Source organism: Nicotiana attenuata, chromosome 1 (genome assembly GCF_001879085.1).
Source record: "Nicotiana attenuata strain UT chromosome 1, NIATTr2, whole genome shotgun sequence".
NCBI classification, from domain to species: domain Eukaryota; kingdom Viridiplantae; phylum Streptophyta; class Magnoliopsida; order Solanales; family Solanaceae; genus Nicotiana; species Nicotiana attenuata.
The window spans coordinates 49,075,348-49,093,433 of record NC_031989.1 but is presented as its reverse complement, the minus strand read 5'-3'; the positions used below and the strand labels follow the sequence as shown (position 1 = coordinate 49,093,433).

Sequence of the window (18,086 nt, the reverse complement as noted above, 5' to 3'; positions counted from 1 at the left end):
TTTTTTTTTTTTTTTTTTTATTTTTTTTTTATTTTTTTTTATTTTTTAAGATATGTTGTATTACATGGCTCAAATAAGGAAGGATTTGGTACACAATCGAAGTCCTAAATTTTAGGGAATGAATTAAATAACTATTCCTAAATATTAGAAGAATAATAAAATTACTATTTTATCTAGTGTAAACTTAATTTTTAAGAGTAAAAAAGGCGAACGACATTTCTTTAAGGGCTTTCGTGCTTTTAATATAGTGTGTATATATATATATATTTTATATATATATATATATATATATATATATATATATATTATTTGTTAGCCTTTTCAAAATATAATGGCATATTTCCTTATCTCCTTCCACATTGAATAAAAAAGGAAAATAACATACGGGATAAAGAATGTTGAAGTAGAATGAACTAATGATTCAATTCAGACTTACTTATACCAATACCAAAAGAATATGATACAAAAGAGAAGGAGGAAGAGGAGTTAGATCCACCCCCAACTAGTTAACCACATTGCCGTAAGCAAACATCAATGGTATGAAATTATTTCGAGGAGATTCCTTATGAAAATAGAGCTCATTGCAAAATAGAGGTTGACTTGGTTACACATACAACAAATGACATACTAAACATAACCAATTGAAATATTTGACTGTTAGGATAACCTATACTCGTGAGAGAATTTTTTGGGCAGATGCTTCAACTTCTCGCCCCATAATATTACACCTAACCAAACTTGAAATTGTGTTCATCACCATTTTAGCATCATTCAATCTATTGCCACTAGCTAATTTCTTATACAAGTAGCTATCAAATGTCATCCTTTGCACATATTCATCTCCACACAACTCCACTAATGCTTCCCTTGCTGCATTACTACCATAAAACACTTTTTGCAATATATCCAAGAACTTGAAAGTTGTGAAATACTTGTCATCCCACTTTCTTAAATACTCCCTTTTCAAATCTTCTTCACTAATCATCTTCTCTCCGCCTTCTGAGGCCTTCACTATTGCTTCCCCACAAATTCTTCCACTTTTTGCTGCAAAATATATTCCTTCGCCTGAACATTTTGTCACGTATCCTGCCGCATCTCCTACTAGAGCAACTCGTCCACGTACCCGAATCGGGCGCGGATGCTCCGGTATTGGATGCGCCTCCACTTTAATCACCCGTCCGCCGTCGATCTTTGGTTTGACTCGGGTTCTGATACCATGCTGAAATAACTTGATATTAGACTTTGAGCACACCGTGCCCGTCCCCACTGCCACGTGGTCACATTTAGGAAACACCCACGCGTAAAAATCGGGTGACACGTCATTCCCCACGTACATCTCAGCCAAATTTTCGTAATACCCCATTTTGTCCTCGGGCAATTTAATCCTCTCTTGGAAAGCAATGGCAGTAGCGTAATTTCCAGCTTTGATCGATTTAGCCACCCGGCTATTGGCTCCGTCGGCGCCGACGATTACATCGACGGCGAGCTGACGCTGGCAATTATCCATAGTGTAATGAATCACATACGGCTCGTGTGAGGATGTGGGGACCACGAGGTTAGTGACGAGTGCTTTCATGAGAGTGGCGCCGCTAGACTCGGCGCGGCGGCGGAGGAACGAGTCGAGGACTTCACGTCGGAGCATGGCGATGAACTCGTGAGGTTTTAGGGTTTTTCCGAAATCGACGACGAGATTCGACGGAGAAATGATTCTCATCTGAGTGACGCGCCGATCGATGAGGTGATAAGGTATTGAGAACTCGTCGAGCATGCAAAGTGGAATGGCGCCGCCGCATGGCTTGGCCGAAGCTGGGCTGCGTTCGAAGAGGAAAGTTTCGACTCCGCCGCTGGCTAAACCTTCTGCAGCTGAAGATCCAGCTGGGCCGCCGCCTATAACGGCTGCTCGAAGCTTGGAGACAACTGGATTTATGGGCTTCTGTTTGAAGTAATGGCATTGCTTGTGTGGGTTTTGGGTTTTGAGTGAAACTGGAAGGCAGTGAAGAGGGTGAAGAAGGTGTATCTGGGCGGCCATTTTTGACTAAAAGGGTTTTAAGGGATTAATGGTTTGGTAGGTTATAATGAGATTAAATATAATTTAGCTAAAGATGCTAAAGATAGTGTAAAGTTCTGAACTTTGGTTTATTTTAATGTTTGGGGTTTTGTTTAAATCAGTTTAGCAGCTGTAGTTGGTGGAAAGGTTGGGTAATTTTGTAAATACAAACAAGTTTGATTGTTTAAAATTTAAATCAATTGGTATATGTGTACTTATTATATTTATTCTCAGTGAAGAATCATACTTGATGTTTGCAATATTTTTGTTGTTTTTGAAGTAGAAAATGGTAGAATCTTAAGAGTTGGGTAGTGACTGATGTCTCAATAGAGTGAGAATAAGACTTCTTGTTGCTGTCTTCTTCAATTGAGGATTGATTGCTCATAGTTTTTTAGTATGTCAATGTCATGCTGCCTTCATTTTTAAAAAGTAGAGATATTCTTAAAAGAAAGTGACTGGCTTTGGTACAACAGAATGAGATTGCTCTTTCTTGCTTTCTCCTCCCAACTAGGTTGCAGAGGCTTTCTTTACACGTTATTTTGCTTTATATGTTAATGATATTGAAGTGGAGTTTCGGCTTTGGGGTGTGATGCTATTTGCTGTAGTATGTTAGTGATGTTATAAGTAGACTTTTTATGGGAAATCTTATTCTGTTGCTTGATCATTGCACATGTATTTAGTTGAATATCTGTTTTTATTTTGATGGTCCTCTTCTCTTGCTTTTCCTGTAAAAGAAATGCATATTCAGGTCTCTGAGAGAATTAAGGAGACCACTGTCTGGTATAAACATATATAATTCTCTGGGAAGAAGCTGCCTTTAGCAACAAATTTGGAAGAGGTAAGATCGTTGCCTTCAAGTTTCTTACTGTCTATCATGCTTCCCTTCTGAATCTTGTTCTGCTAAAAGCATTGATGAACAGTCGATACATTTGATTATCTTGCACGCTGTACTGCTAATAATACAGAGTGGCTTTTATACTAGCGAAAGTGGCAAATAAGATTTTTAGCAGCAATTGAAGCTATCAAATGACTGAGAATTGCTTCATATACCAATATGGTATAACAAATATGATAATTAAAATGTGTGGAGCTTCGCGCTATTGCAGGAACTTCCATTTAGAGTTTGCAGGACCTACGATAATAATGTTGTTAGTTGTTAGTCAATAGAAGCCACTAATTAAAAAAAAAAGCTACTAATTCTTCATTGTAAATTCTCTATGGTGGTTCTTGATTTAGACTTTTGAGTATCCTTGCAATGATCAAGCCAGTGGATTTTAATGTTGAGGTCTGAACTTTCTAGACCACTATGAGGTTTTCTACATGCACAATCAAATGCATTAGCAAAAAAGGTGCTTCCACTTGCTCACTTTTGAAAATTCAGTATCCATAAGTTTAAGGTAGCAAGTGAACTTAGTCCCCTAAACACCATAGAGAAACATGGAATGCTTTATACTGGACGATAGGGCAATTAACTTTGTTTACTAGCTCCTTTTTCTTCTTTTCCTTTGCAAGAAGAATTTCGCATTCAACCAATGAAGCTCTCCTAGCTTGCTTATATAAAGAACTCAGAACTCAACTCGCATATGAGATGGGACATTGATGGATTCTCATTTGTATTTATAGAAATATCCAAGACAATTGGGGTTGAAATGAATGAATATGTGATGCCATTTGGCGAAATCTTGGTTTGTGATTGGGGAAATGATACTGTTACTGCCTTTTATTTTGAATTATATATTGGACGTTATACATTAATTTCAAAAATTGTTCTAGTTAAAAGTAAATAAAAGCCATCAACAGCTAGGCATAAGTTTACAACAATCAAGTACATCCAATGAATGAAATTGTATCATAGGTTTCTTTACACAAATATTATATCAAATAGACACGGATATCACACCATTGTATACCTTGAAAACTCATTCATTGAACAGATGATGTTCCTTTGTACATATATGTTTTCTCATCCCTATGTGATCTAACAAGTGGCACCTGTTTAATTCACGAAACGGAAACACCATTTCTTATGTCACTGATGGCTCGAAAATGCTATTTAGCAAAATGTAGCTGGTTATCGGACCTCTAAAAATTTGTGGGGCGAAACACATAGAAATTCCTTGTTTCTTTCTTTTTTCCGTGGTTTGCATGTGTTTTTTTTTTTTTTTGTGGTGTGTGTGGGTGGGGGGGTGGGGATAGGAGAACAGAAATAAGAAGCGAGCAGCACTATCAGTAGATGCTGATCAAGCTTTAAATGCCTCGAGCTTCATTGATTATTGTGATTCTCCAACAACGCTTAGGATACTATATGTCAACTTGTATGTTGTATCATGTATGGTCCAAATATCAATATATGCAGCTTCCATTGGTACAAAGTTCATCAGTCATTAATTACTTGTGTCAGATTATTAAAATAGATGTTATTGCCTCGTAACTAATTAATTGATTTCTTTAGTTAAACGTGAGGTGACCTCCGCAAATTGATCAAAGTTTCCTTCCTTGAGATTTGATTGTATTGAAATGATCCTTTTGGTAGTCAACGAGAAAATGTTCAAGAGAAACTGATCTCACACAAACTATTAGCATAGATATAACATTAGCTTGTGGAATTAAAGCATCCCAGCTATTACAATCTATAATTTTCACTCTAATCAATCATCTGCAGGCACTGATCCGATCCCAATTTGTAAAGGAGCCATCTGACTCAAAGTTGTGGTCCTTAATGCTCCTGGTTGATTTTATCGGACCAGGTGTACCCTTTAAGCATGGTGATCTTTGTGAGAACCCAGTAACACTTCCAATCCTACTTGCTACTGTGACATCACTGTTGATAGAAGATATGGGAGATAGCTTGTACTTATAGGGAGAATTAATCTCAGAGTAAACATCAGTGTTGAGAGGTCTTAGCCTTGGTGAGCTCATTGATCTTGCTTTTGCTCTTGCAGATTCAGTGGCTGCCATGTATGTTGGAAGAGCAGGAGAGCCAATGAAAGAATTATCATCTCCGCTCGAGTGCTGCCTTCTGTGGTGAAATGATCTTCTTGGAACATATATTGGAGAAACCAATTCTTGATCTGTATGGTATTGTTTTGGTAAAGTCCTTGGTTTAATTTCCTTTCTCTCAAATTCCTCTTTGTTTCTTGCTGAGAAAAGTGTATCCAAGTTTTTAAGGTCATCTCTTTTAGCCAGCTGAGCATCTACCCATTGTTCTAACCAGTATTGGCGTCTTCCATTTATTTCTGTCTCTGTTGACCTCTGCAAGTAGAATACCCCTTGCGAAATAAATCATAGTCTGTGATAAATGCGATCAGGATTTGAGAAATCAAACTATAAGATACTTACTCGATGGCTTAACCAGTATTCTCTTATACGTTCTCTCTTGATAGCAGCCTCTCTTTTGCTTGAGAACAACTTGTTTGTCTCTTCCTTAGATAAAAATCGATTGTCCCACCTTCTCTGGCTGTTTAGATCAATCTGCAAATTAAAAGAATTGACTAAGTTATTATACCTTAAGCTAGAGATGATTATCTAGTAAATACAACTCTCATCACCATAGAGATTTGGTTCTACACTGCAGTTTTTTTTTTCTTCGGCAGAATTTCTGAAAGTGATCAGATTATAGTTAGTTTGTAAAATGTTAGGTCACCATGTTATTCGTCATACCTTTATATCTTTCTCTCCCACATCCAGCAACGTGTTTTCTTGACAATGCACCGTGGTTTTCACCAGATCACATCTCTTTGCACAGACTTCTGATTGTATGTTTACAATTGACTGCAAGGACTTAAGGGTAGCCATAGCCTGACGTCGAACAGCCCTACCGCGAACAATTGCCTGAAGCCTGACTAGTGCCTTTAGTGCTCTCAAAGCTTTTCTTGCCTGAAATTGAATTCATTAGTGAAAAAAAATATTTCCCTGTGATTGCAGGAGGTTTAGAAGACATGGCCGGATTTAGTAGATTGAGGAAATCAGATGATTACGAAGAAAAACATACAAGATAACCGCGAAAAGCTGTCTGAATTTTGACGGCAGCAAGATGTTCAATCTTTCTCTCATAAAGGTAGAAGTACTGTGGCACTTGGTCATGAAGAGTCAATTTTGACAGTCCAAGAGCTTCATCTTTAGGCTCATGGATAGATTCAGTGCCTTCTTTTAAGGAAGCCATATCAGCTTCAACCTCTGGTGTTTTAGCAGCTGCATTAGCTTCAGCAATTCTTTCAACATCAACATTTATAGTAGGCTTACTCTGCTTCTCTTCTGCTTTCTGGCGTCTCCTTTCCCTTGGCGGTGACAATGCCAAGGACGCCTCCAATCTCCTGATCTTTAGCCTTGCAAATACCCATCTCTTCCTCTTTGCCTATTCATAGAGTAGCTGTGCAGTGTCAATAAAACTTGGATACACAGGTACAACATTGTCAAAAATCACCTATGTTCAGTGGCAAATGTATAGTTTAAGAGATGAGTTCAATCGGAAGCACAGTTTTTTATTTAGAGCATAGATATCTCTATGTGAAAACACTGAAACTTAGTATGACTATTATGTTTTGAACCCATATTTTCAATGTTAGAACCTTGAATTCATAACCATTAAATCCTGAATCCGCCCTGTGTGAAACTAGGAGGAATGGTATGGTTTCTTAATACTTTCAGAATATGCTAAGGATCTGCTAGAGATTGAATGTATCAGTGTTGATCATATAAGTAGAATCATTTACCTTCTCTAATCTTGATTCAGACTCTGAAACGAAAATCCTCTTCAGCAAGTTGAACCAGCTCTTCTTCTTTGCCATAGCTACAATTACCTCAAGTGGAACTTATAAAGCTAATTTGAACTTATGGGGTAGCAAAGGAAAACCAAGAATGACACTTAAGTGCAGCAAGAAGATCTTTTTGGGAGTAATTTAAACATAAGAATACAAAAAAGGAAGTTTCAGTGATTAGAATAGCCGATCTATTGGTATCAGTACCCTTGGGAATTGAAGCATATTTTCAGGAGGATTTGCTATAATTAGTAAGTAGCCTACACAAAAGATATCCTAGATTTCCTCATTCATTTCTAAAAATAACCAAAATCTTCTGAAGTAAGCAACTATAATGAACTAGAAACTCAGTCATAAGTACCCCACCAAAAAAAAAATAAAAGAAATAAATAAGTGAAGCTTTGGTTATCAATGATTCAGATGGAAACAGTGGAAATAAAGACTCTAGAATAAGGTGTATATAATCAACATGGGTATCATTTTTCTCTATTCAATAATTCACATTTCTTTTCTCATCTTCTTGATGATGAGTTTCTTTTGTTTCAACATGTGGGTGTTCCACCATTTAGGGTGTTTGGATGAGACCCCTAATCCTAATAAAAAGTTTCGGGTTTGAACCCTAAGAATAGAAAAACTCCTGGTAGAGATAGCTTTTTTTTATTTATAAATTAACCGGATCAGTAGACTTCATATATTAGGTGATTTAACTAAAAAGAGAAAACACATGTGGGCCTTTTTAAGTAATAGAACTGTGGAGAGGAGTTAGGGGGAGGTGTCTTTCACATTGATGGAGGGAAACCTGATGGAGTATGAATTATGAGAATCTTTATGAGGTTATGGGGTATGAGTTTCTTTTCCAGCTGCTATTTTGTTTTCTTCAACTACAATTGACATGTTCGAATGTTTGTTGTACATCCTGACACTACCACTTAGGTCAGTGGGGTACAGTACAGATACCAAACCTGATCAAATGTTTCTTCATTCATTACAGGAAGAGCTAGGGCTTTTTTTTTTTTTTTTTTTTTTTTTTTTAATTTTTAATAGAAGCTTTTTTTTTTTAATTTTTAATTTTTATATGGATTTCTCTGTATTGAAGGGGAGTCTTGGAGCAACGGTAAAGTTGTTTCCGTGTGATCTATGATTCATGAGTTCGAATCGTGGAATCAATTAGTGATACTTGTATTAGGGTATATTGCCCACGTTACACTCCCTTGGGATTTGTCCTTTCCCAAAACTTGCATCAACGCAAATATTTTATGCACTGACTGGAATGCAGGGGCGGATTTAGAGGGGCGGAAGGAGGTTCACCCGAACCCTCTTCGCCGAAAAATTACACTGTGCATATAAGGCAAAATTTATTTTTTACCTCTATATATTAAATTTTGAACCCTATTAAACATTGCAGAAGTGTAGTTTAGTGGTCAAGGGGGTTCAAAACCTTCATAAGGTCATAGGTTCAATTCCCACTATCTACAAAAATTTTTTTGAACCCCCTTCGTGGAGATCCTGCCTCCACCACTGCTGGAATGCACTGTTTTTTTTTGAAGTATAAGATGAGGGTACTGAAAGAGATTTGAAGACCTTATGGGGTTAAAATAGCAATCAAGAAAAACATGTGGTATGGACTACGGACCATGTTCTTATTTTCGAAAAATATCAGACAATAATAGTACAATTAATTGCTACTTTTTCTTCACTTTGTTTGGGAAGTGGGCAGAGGAAAGGAATGGAAGAGAAAACGGAAAGTGGGTATATTAATGAGAAGGCATTTTCTTGCCTAGAAGAATGTCATTTTTCTCTTCCTTCCCCAAGCTAAAGAAACTTTACTCAATCGTCACAGCTAATTATTTTTGTAGCCAATTTTACACTATCATCATAAAAGCAAACAAAGGAAAATACTGTATTGAGAGCATATTATATGCACTCTTTTTTAAGCCCATACCATGTTTTCACAAAATAGGTCCATAATCACTTTTATATCTCCAATGTTGTGATTACCTCCTATGGCTAGCTAATCCAAAGGATGATGTCAAAATCTGCAATAAAATTTTATTAAATGTTCAAAATCTTCTTTAGAGAAAGAGTGAATTGGAGTTCTTTTTTCATATTTTTTTTTAACTGTAAATTGCAGTAAAGGCCTGCTCGGTAGACTTGTGATAACTGTTTACCCATAAAACGGTACAGATGAATTTATACGTGGTTTATAGACAAATGAATTATTTTGATTCAAAATAATAGATGAATTAAACAGAAATATTAGACTTAGCCCTAAAATTGAAATAGACGGCTGATATTTTGTTCCGAGCGTAGAGCTACCGGGAGCAATAAGAACAATACAAATAAGCAAGAAAGTAAAATGTTATTGAGCTTTTGATAGAATATAGTGTATGCTTGTCAGAAAATTCGAGTCCCTTACAATGATAATAAAGCTCACTATTTATAACTGCATCTAGGGAACACGGTCCTAGGATTAAGCTCCTCTATAATGTAAATTATGAGGGCCATTGAAGCATGTGTAATGGTGGATAGTGAATATCATATTCTCTGTAACGGATCATGCACTTAATGCTGTAGAATATTCTTCATTCAACGTTACCGGATAGCGGCATTAATTTTGTCATTATGAATATCATTCTCTCCGATGACAAGCGATATCATTGCCTTCGGGTTTAGCTATCTTCTGCCTTCGGTTCCACATGTCGCTTCCTCATGATGAACATATTGTACCCCATACAATAACTTTTTTCATGAAATGAATTATTACTACTATGATTCTGATCATTTCTCAATTAGTCTGAAATAGTCATAGTTGTTGTTGATGTACTATGATGATTCTGATAAGTGACACTGATGTTCTGCCTATCCTTAATGCAAAAGTAGTTTTGATGTGCTACCTTAATACAAATACTTTAAGATATGATACACCACTAATAATGCATACTTATTTTTAATTAAAAGAAGATTATTCCTAGGATATCCAAAATCAAAGGAAGAGAGAAGGTTGGTGTTTATGACTAGTCCCCTCTTGCATACGAGAAAGATCTAGCTTATAAGTTACGAGTTCACGTAAATTTACTGTTTTTTGCTGAAACCTTATATATATATATGATTGTGAACTTATTTATTATTATATATTAACTTGAGATTGCTACGAGCATTCGTAATAAGTTTGACATGTAGATGTGACCTACTATAGTACTAGTGAGTAGAGATATGTTTGATGAATATGCAAAGCATTCTTTCTTTATTCAATGTAACTATTATTACAATCGCTTTTTGTTTTTGGAGGCATTATTGAAGGTGGTAGGGTAGTGGTAATGTGCAACAAGATAGAGAATGTGAAGAAGAAAACAGAGCAGCCTTATAAGGAATACACAGCCTGTTATTGGCCCCATCGTCTTGCCCAACATATGCCAACTTCTACTCAATTCAGTAGACAGTAAATTAATGGCTTATCAAAAAAAGAAAAAGAAAATCATAAATAAATGAGGGCATTAAGGTTTATATTTTAGGGGATAACATGTGCTAATATATGTGTCCGGGCAGGTCGGTTTGAGATAATATACTGAATTAGGTATTAGTGGGCATGTGCTTAGTAGTGGCTCAACTTAAGCTTACTCAGACTGGGTGGTTTAGCACAAATACGATAATTTCGTGGTGTTATTTTCCTTTTATTTTCGTTGAAGGAATTTGTGCAAAAATAGTTTGGTACTAGTATACAAATTTTGCCCATATTGTTAAAACTTGTCTTGTCCAAAATTAATGTCCGGCGAGTTATAACTTTAAGGCAAATTGTTTATAAAGTTTTGACGGATGGCCAAAACTCGTTATAACTACAAGCATAACTTATACAAATTGTTTACAAGTTCTGTCGGTTTAAACATCGGCTCTTAAAAAGAAAACCTGGTGAAATTTCTTCACTTGGATTCCACGCCTCTATATATGAGCTTCAGTATTGGAAGTCCCAAACGAGGCAGGGATTGGCATTCGATTGGAGCAAATTACGGGATAAGAAGGAAATTGCGACTAACGAGAAAGAGGGAATGAATGTACACAAAAACAAAATGGGCACAATTTTGGAATAATATACATTAGAAATATGATAACACTTACTCCCTTCGATCCAAAATAAGTAATTTTTTCAAATTTCAAGAATGAATTAATTATTTTTTCCTACATTATACTTGGGGTAAATAGGGTTGGAATATGTGTTAGGAGTGTTTATGTGAGATAGTAAAGGTTAATATGGTCAATTCCATTGCTAATTAATGCTAAAAGGTGGATTTCTTAATCTGTGTGAAAACATCCAAAAAATCACTTATTTTGGACTGGAGGGAGTAATAAATATGAAGCAAAAGTAGCACTGTACTTAATTTTCATGTAAATTATCATCATATGTGAATTCAGGAAAAAGGAAAAAAAAAGGAAGTCCGGTGCACAAAGCATCACGTATTCACGCAGGGTCCAGAGAAGGTTCCAACCAAGGGTATGATGTAGACAGCTTAACCTGACGCAAGCATTAATGACTGATTCCACAACTTGAACCCGTAGCCTATAAGGTCACACGTAGATAATTTTTACCGTACTCCAAGGCTCTCTTTCTAGGTGGAATTCAAGATTTGGATTTTATTAGTTTGGATTCGATATGTGCCACGTTTCGTCTAATTTATTGAGTTTAAAATTTACTACTTGTACTTATTTGGTACTCCCTTCTTCTGTATTCATGTGGCACTGTTGAGATGTTGAGAGTCAAACATTTTATTTTAACTGTTATTTTTTCATGCCTTTTAAATATTTTAAATTGTTAGTTACTATTGCTTATAATAATTTTTAAATATGTAAAATTTTATTTAAAAAACTTAAAAATTTTATGTCCAAATTTATCGTCAAAATTAAGAAGTTTGAATCTTAAAATTCGAGCAGTGCCACATACATTGAAACGAAAAGAGTGAGTTTCTTTAACACATAAAATATCTACACCAAAGTTATTGGATTTGGGCGACCCATATTTCCTTCACTAGATTTTCCCCTGATTATCACCTATATCATCAAAAGCAGTTTTGAAAATATGGTCAGAAACGTCTTGACCTAAAATATATTTGAGCTTTCAAAAACAAAAAGTTGGACAGAGATTTTGAGGAGGGAGGGAGTAGCATCAGACCAAAAACAAAGATAAGCAGTATTTTCTTTTGGTAAGTAAGGATTTTATTTATCAAGTATAATTATGTACAAACTAGCAGATAATAGTATTTCCTTTTAGCATAGCTTCGGCTGGACATGAAGCCCTAGTTTGAAGCTACCTAATACTCACTACCATTCTACTATACTCCTCGCATTACACTTAGGCCATATCAGGGTACCAGTTCATCCGTTTCATTACTCTCATTAGCCTAGGAAAGCAACTAGCCCTCACATGGATTTCCTGAATAATCAGTCGAGTTACATCTTTGACCGATCTCTTCTTCTTCTGGAAAATGACACAATTTCTTTCATACAAGACATGGTAAATCTTTGCTGCAAAGGTCATTCTACATACTGCAGCCCCAACACTCTTGCTTTTCGCAAACTGCTCTATCCATTGAATATCTTGTCATTTTTTCTTCATTCTCTGTATTCCTTGCCAGTACAACAGTGATGTCGCCCAAGTTCACACCTCAAATTGGGGTTGTGAAGTGGTCGACACAATTATAATTACCCAACTAGGAGTCGGGATCGAATCCACAAGGAGCGTAGATGGGATTAGGTATATACTCGGACTAAGCGTATAATGTATCCAAAATGCACTTCCATATACTTTGTTATTTTTGTCAATTTCTAAATTAAGCTATTGTTTGCAAATATAAAACTAGAGAATGATATTTTTGGTGGTATTTTTCAAGTTGTAAAATATCTAGGGCTGTGACTTCCACCTAGGTGGTTGCCTAACGGGTTCTGGGCTTTAGCGCGAGTTTCGTTGGTCAGGGCGTAATTGTAACGATCCGGCCGGTCGTTTTGAGAGTTAGAGCACCGATCCCCTATTAACTGCTTCTCCCGTACCTAATTCTGCTATTATGACTTGCCGGGAAGATTCGTTTTGGCTTTTGAAGTGTTTTGGGACACTTAGTCCCTAAAAGCAGGTTTAAGCTTTAAGATTTGGACCGTAGTCGGAACTATATGAAGACGACTCCAAAATGGAGTTTCGTCGATTCGTTAGTCTCGTTGGGTGGTTTTGGGCTTAGGGGCATGTCCGGATTGCGTTTTGGAGGTCTGTAGCTCATTTAGGCTTGAAATGGCGAAAGTCGAATTTTTGGAGTTTTGGGCCGGTAGTGGAATTTTTGATATTGGGGTCGGAATCCGATTCCGGAAGTTAGAGTAGGTCCGTAGTGTGAATTATGACTTGTGTGCAAAAATTTACGTCAATCGAACGTGGTTTGGTTGGTTTCGGCATCGGTTGTCGAATTTGGAAGTTTTAAGTTCAGTAAGTTTGGATTGGAGGGTGATTTGTGTTTTTACCGTTGTTTGATGTAATTTGAAGGCTCGACTAAGTTTGTATGATGTTTAAGGATTGGTGGTATGTTTGGTTGAGGTCCGGGGGGCCTCGGGTGAGTTTCGGGTGCTTCATGGACTGGTTTGAGACTTATGCAATTTGCTGAAGTTGCTGCACCTGGTGTATTCGCATCTGTGCATTTTGGGCTGCAGGTACGGAGCCGCAGAAGCGGACAAGGAAGCGCAGAAGCGGAATTGGGCCTAGTCCAGCTGGGTCCGCAGATGCGGTGAGGATTCTGCAGAAGCGGTTGGGGACTGCAGGAGCGGGCTCGCAGGTGCGGCCCAGTGCTCACAGATGCGGTCCTAACCCACTTAAGTGAATTCCGCACCTGCGATAAAATTTTCGCAGGTGCGGTGCCGCAGGTGCGAAGAAGGGTCCACAGGTGCGGTTTGACTGGCAGAAAAATGGCAAAATTGAGGGTTTGATTTAATTCTCCATTTTTGGACCTAGAGAGCTCGAATTGAGGCGGGATTTTCAGAGGAAGCTTGTGGGTAACGATTCCTTACTCGATTTTGATTGCATTTCATTAATCTATTGTTGTTTTCTTCATTTAATTAAGGAATTTGAGTGAGAAAGTTGGGAAAATGGGGAAAAAGTTCCCCAATCGATTTTCTGAGTTTTAAGTAGGATTTTGACATCGGATTTGGATAATTTTGGTACGAGTGAACTCGTGAGTGAATGGATGTTCATAATTTGTGACTTTTACCTGATTTCGAGACGTGGGACCGGAATTTTTTTTGGGTATTTTTCTATTTTCTTGCCTTAGCCTTGATTTCATTAGCTAGATTAGTTGTTATAGCTATATTTACGTTATGTAATTGATTTGGCTAGATTGGGCCATCCGGAGCCGGATATTCGTGGAAAGAGCATTGTGACAGATTGATTTAGCTTGGTTCGAGGTAAGTGGCTTGCCTAACCTTGTGTGGGGAAACTCTACTTAGGATTTTGGTACTGTTTGATATATGAGCACCATGTACGTGAGGTGATGAGTACGTGCACGGGCTATTTATTGTAAATCTCCATTTTTCACTAAGTCTTAAGCTATTTTCCTTGTTGAAACTACACTAGTATATGTAATTACCTTGTTTAGATACGAAAAGCATGCCTACTTGTTTTAACTGTTTATTTGAACTCTATGCAACATGTGTAGTGAAAAATTCCCTGTTTTCTTTGATATGAACTTAGTCTAAATTGTAGAATTCCTAGTTGAAACTGTTGTTTATGTTGATTGAGCTACAGATTTACTTCGGGACTACAAAATGGTATTCCCCCTGCACATTTACGTTTGGGACAACGGGACGGTATTCCGGGAGATCCCCCTGTACTGCATATTTACTTTGGGACGCGGAATGGTAATCTGGGAGATCCCCCAGCACTGCATATTTACTTTGGGACTACGGAACGGTATTTCGGGAGATCCCCATGCACATTTACATTTGGGACTACGGGACAGTATCGCGGGAGATCCCCTGTTGCTATTACTGTGCTCTGAGCTGTTAGCTTCCATTGAGTTCCATTCTTGTTAGATTTCTGTATTGTTTTACTGTAATATTTTTCTGTCTTATTTCGTTATATTTATACCAGTAGGGCCCTGGCCTGATCTCGTCACTACTCGATCGAGGTTAGGCTTGGCACTTACTGGGTGCCGTTGTGGTGTACTCATGCCCTTTCCTGCACATGTTTTCATGTGCAGATCTAGGTACCGCTTATCAGCCACATTACCAGTGAGGCGAGCCAGCTGTAGAGATTTCAAGGTAAATCTGCCGCGTTCGCAGACCTCGAAGTCCCTATCTATTCCACCCTATGCCAAACCTTCTTGTATTTTCTTCTTTTATTAGACTCTGGAGTATGGGAGTACTGTTCCTTTCTTTAGCTTGTGATTTATGACATTCTGGGTTTTGGGAGAGTTTATGTACTGTTCAGAAGTGATTATTATATATGCCCAGCGGCATCTCATTTCCTTATTTAAATTTACTTGTTAGTTAATAGCTTTTATGTCTTCGTTCATTTTTCCGCAAATGTTAGGCTTACCTAGTCGTAGAGACTAGGTGCCGTCACGACGGTTCACGGAGGGAGAACTTGGGTCGTGATAGTAATATAGCAATCAACACACAATTACCAACTCAATACCTCTCGGTAATAGAGTGGTTTTGCCCAATTTGGCTTTCTCAAGCCCAAATGGGTAATTCACAAAACAGTTGATAGATGCTCAAGTCATGTTTTACTATCTCAAGATTCAACCCTTTAATTAGGACTCAATTTCTTGAGTTCACTCCAATTTCTTGTTAGCCAAGTTTTCCTAGAATCAATCTCTCTTTCTCAAGTGGAGACTAAGTCAAATAGGCTTGAATCAATATTTGCAACCATTAATTCTACAATTAAAGCAAGAACTAGGCTAAATATTACACACCCAACCTTAAACAAGCCCTAAATTAAACACCCATTAGATACCCAGACTAGAGTTGAGTCACAACTCTAGCTAGAAATTTATCATGGATAAAAATGAAGAAATTAAATAAGAAAAGAAGATTAAACTCATATTAGATGATAAAGAGATAAAAATCCAATGTAGATTAGACAAGCTATTGTAAAATTTCCTAAACCAGTAAATAAAAACGACTCTCTACTTTCTGAAGTTCAAACTTAACCTAATTTTTGACAAAAAAAACTATTTATACACAGTTGAAAATTTCGGACAAAATTGCCCTTTCGGAGGTTCTGCGGCCTCACAATTCTGTGTGCGGTCCGCACTTTGAAACCGAGCTTGACAGGAGGGACTTCTGCAGCTGCACAATTCTGAACTGCGGCCACACTTCTTCAGGTTCTACGGACCGCACACTTCTGAGTGCGGCCACACTCTGGACTTCTGCGGCCGCACAATAATAGTGCGGTCCTCACTTCTCGATGGACTTCAAGTTAGAACTCTCTGATCTTCCTCTTCTGCGGCCACACAATTATTGTGCGATCCGCATTGCAAAGCAGCACTGTCAAAATTCCTTCACATTCTGCGGCTGCAGACAAAATTCTGCCGCCGACTTTGACAATTTTTACTTGGTTTTAGTCCTTGTCCAAAAATACTCCTTATTGAGTTGAATTTCATCACGTTGGCTTATTTTCCAATACTCCTGCAAGAAAGCACATTTTATCAATTTTCAGGAATACCTTTAAGCATTTTTGAGCAAAAATGAAAGTAAAAGTGTGCAAATAAGTAGTAAATATCCCTACTTATCAACTCCTCCAAACTTAAGCTTTTGCTTGTCAAAAAGCAAATAAGGTAATTCCCACCTCCACAAGAAAAGAGCTATTTCAGCTAGCCTAAGGTGAATCAAATACACATCAATTACCCATAACACTTATGAATTATCAACAAGGCAATGATTTGACTTTTTAAGTACAATAGTTCTAATGTCGGGGAATTAACGACGGGCGTGATCAAAAGAATGTAACAAGTATGACTCTAAGTACCATACGCTTGCCCCTCATGTAAATCACCACTAATGTAAGTTCACTCGGCTTGAAATCGTGTAGGACTTTTTCGAAATGTAATGAAGGCTTATTGGACAAGGATAGGAAATGTTGGAATAGAAATAGGTTCATCTTTCCTTAGACACTCCATTTTCTCTTTTTGGCTCATGTTTGGTCGACTCTTTGAGTCATTATATTTTTCCTTAGGGGAACTAGAGAGACTTAACATCACTCTTTCTCGGTCATGATGTTCATTTTCTCCTTCTTTGTTTTCTCCATGCTATGCATCAGTGCTTTTCTTTGAATCCCTTCAACTCTTCACTTTATTCACTTTATTTTTGCATTTTTCTTTTGTTCATTCTTTCTTTTTCTTTGCCTTTCCTTTACTTCATTTCTTCTCTTTTTGTGCCTTTATACCACTTTCAAACTCCTCGTCTCTCCCCCAAACTTATGTTTTAGCCAATTACTTCTCAAGAGTGTTAAGGAAAGCTAGTGTGCCAAGAGAGGGTCACTACAAACGGGTAAAGGCTTGTAACGTGGTTATCAAATGAGAATGGTCTTAGGCTCAAATGGGTTGACTAGGGATAGCAACATTGGTGGGGCATGGAACATTTTAAGCGGGCGAAGGAGAGCCTACAATCACTTCTCAAGCCAAGCAAAACTTAAAATTCCGCCTAGAAACACATTCGGGGCAAGTTCTAGACCATTTGCACGGGTACTTGGACTTGCAACAAAAACATCAAAAACGGACTCAATCCCTTAAGAAGGTTGACGCCATCCATCATTGGGAAGAGCCACCCGGTTCACACAAAACCCACCTTTGAAAAGAACCGTGGAATTAAGAAAATCAAAGGCTTATTGCTCACTTAAACAAAACAAGAAACTACTAAATTAAAAAAAACTATTAAAGTAAATAAGAAGTTATACTCCTAAGAAAAACAAACTAAAGAAGTTATGAAATAAACTACTGAAGGTAAGATAAATGAATATACAAACCAAGGGGAATAGAATATTTACATGAGAAGAGAAGGATGAATATATACATAATGAAAGAGAGAATAAAGATAAAAGAAAAAGAGTATTAAAGTTATTACAGGCCAATGTCATATCAAACCAACCAAAATAGACCACCCCCCGGAATAAGAATAAGCATTCTCCTCAATGCTTAACAAAAATTAGAATAAGTAAGGGTAGAGAGTGAAGAGAACTCCCTATGTGGTCTTAGTGTGAATGACATCATCAGCATCCCTGGGCTCCTCCAACTGGATCTCATCATCATCCGCTCGGGGAA

The 18,086-nt window shown here is 37.4% G+C and overlaps 2 protein-coding genes across 2 annotated transcripts; both read right to left on the bottom strand.

The window, feature by feature from the left end:
* Positions 419–2,261, bottom strand: LOC109226123 (geranylgeranyl diphosphate reductase, chloroplastic-like). Its single transcript, XM_019390926.1, has one exon. It carries the CDS (start codon positions 2,027–2,029, stop codon positions 668–670), a length of 1,362 nt encoding a protein of 453 aa, XP_019246471.1. The 5' UTR covers positions 2,030–2,261; the 3' UTR covers positions 419–667.
* Positions 4,558–7,479, bottom strand: LOC109226113 (protein IQ-DOMAIN 14). The gene is made up of 5 exons (XM_019390918.1): positions 6,760–7,479; positions 6,039–6,401; positions 5,708–5,923; positions 5,387–5,518; positions 4,558–5,299 (listed from the first exon to the last, which is right to left on the bottom strand). The coding sequence occupies exons 1-5, from the start codon at positions 6,832–6,834 to the stop codon at positions 4,700–4,702; spliced, it is 1,386 nt and encodes a 461-aa protein (XP_019246463.1). The 5' UTR covers positions 6,835–7,479; the 3' UTR covers positions 4,558–4,699.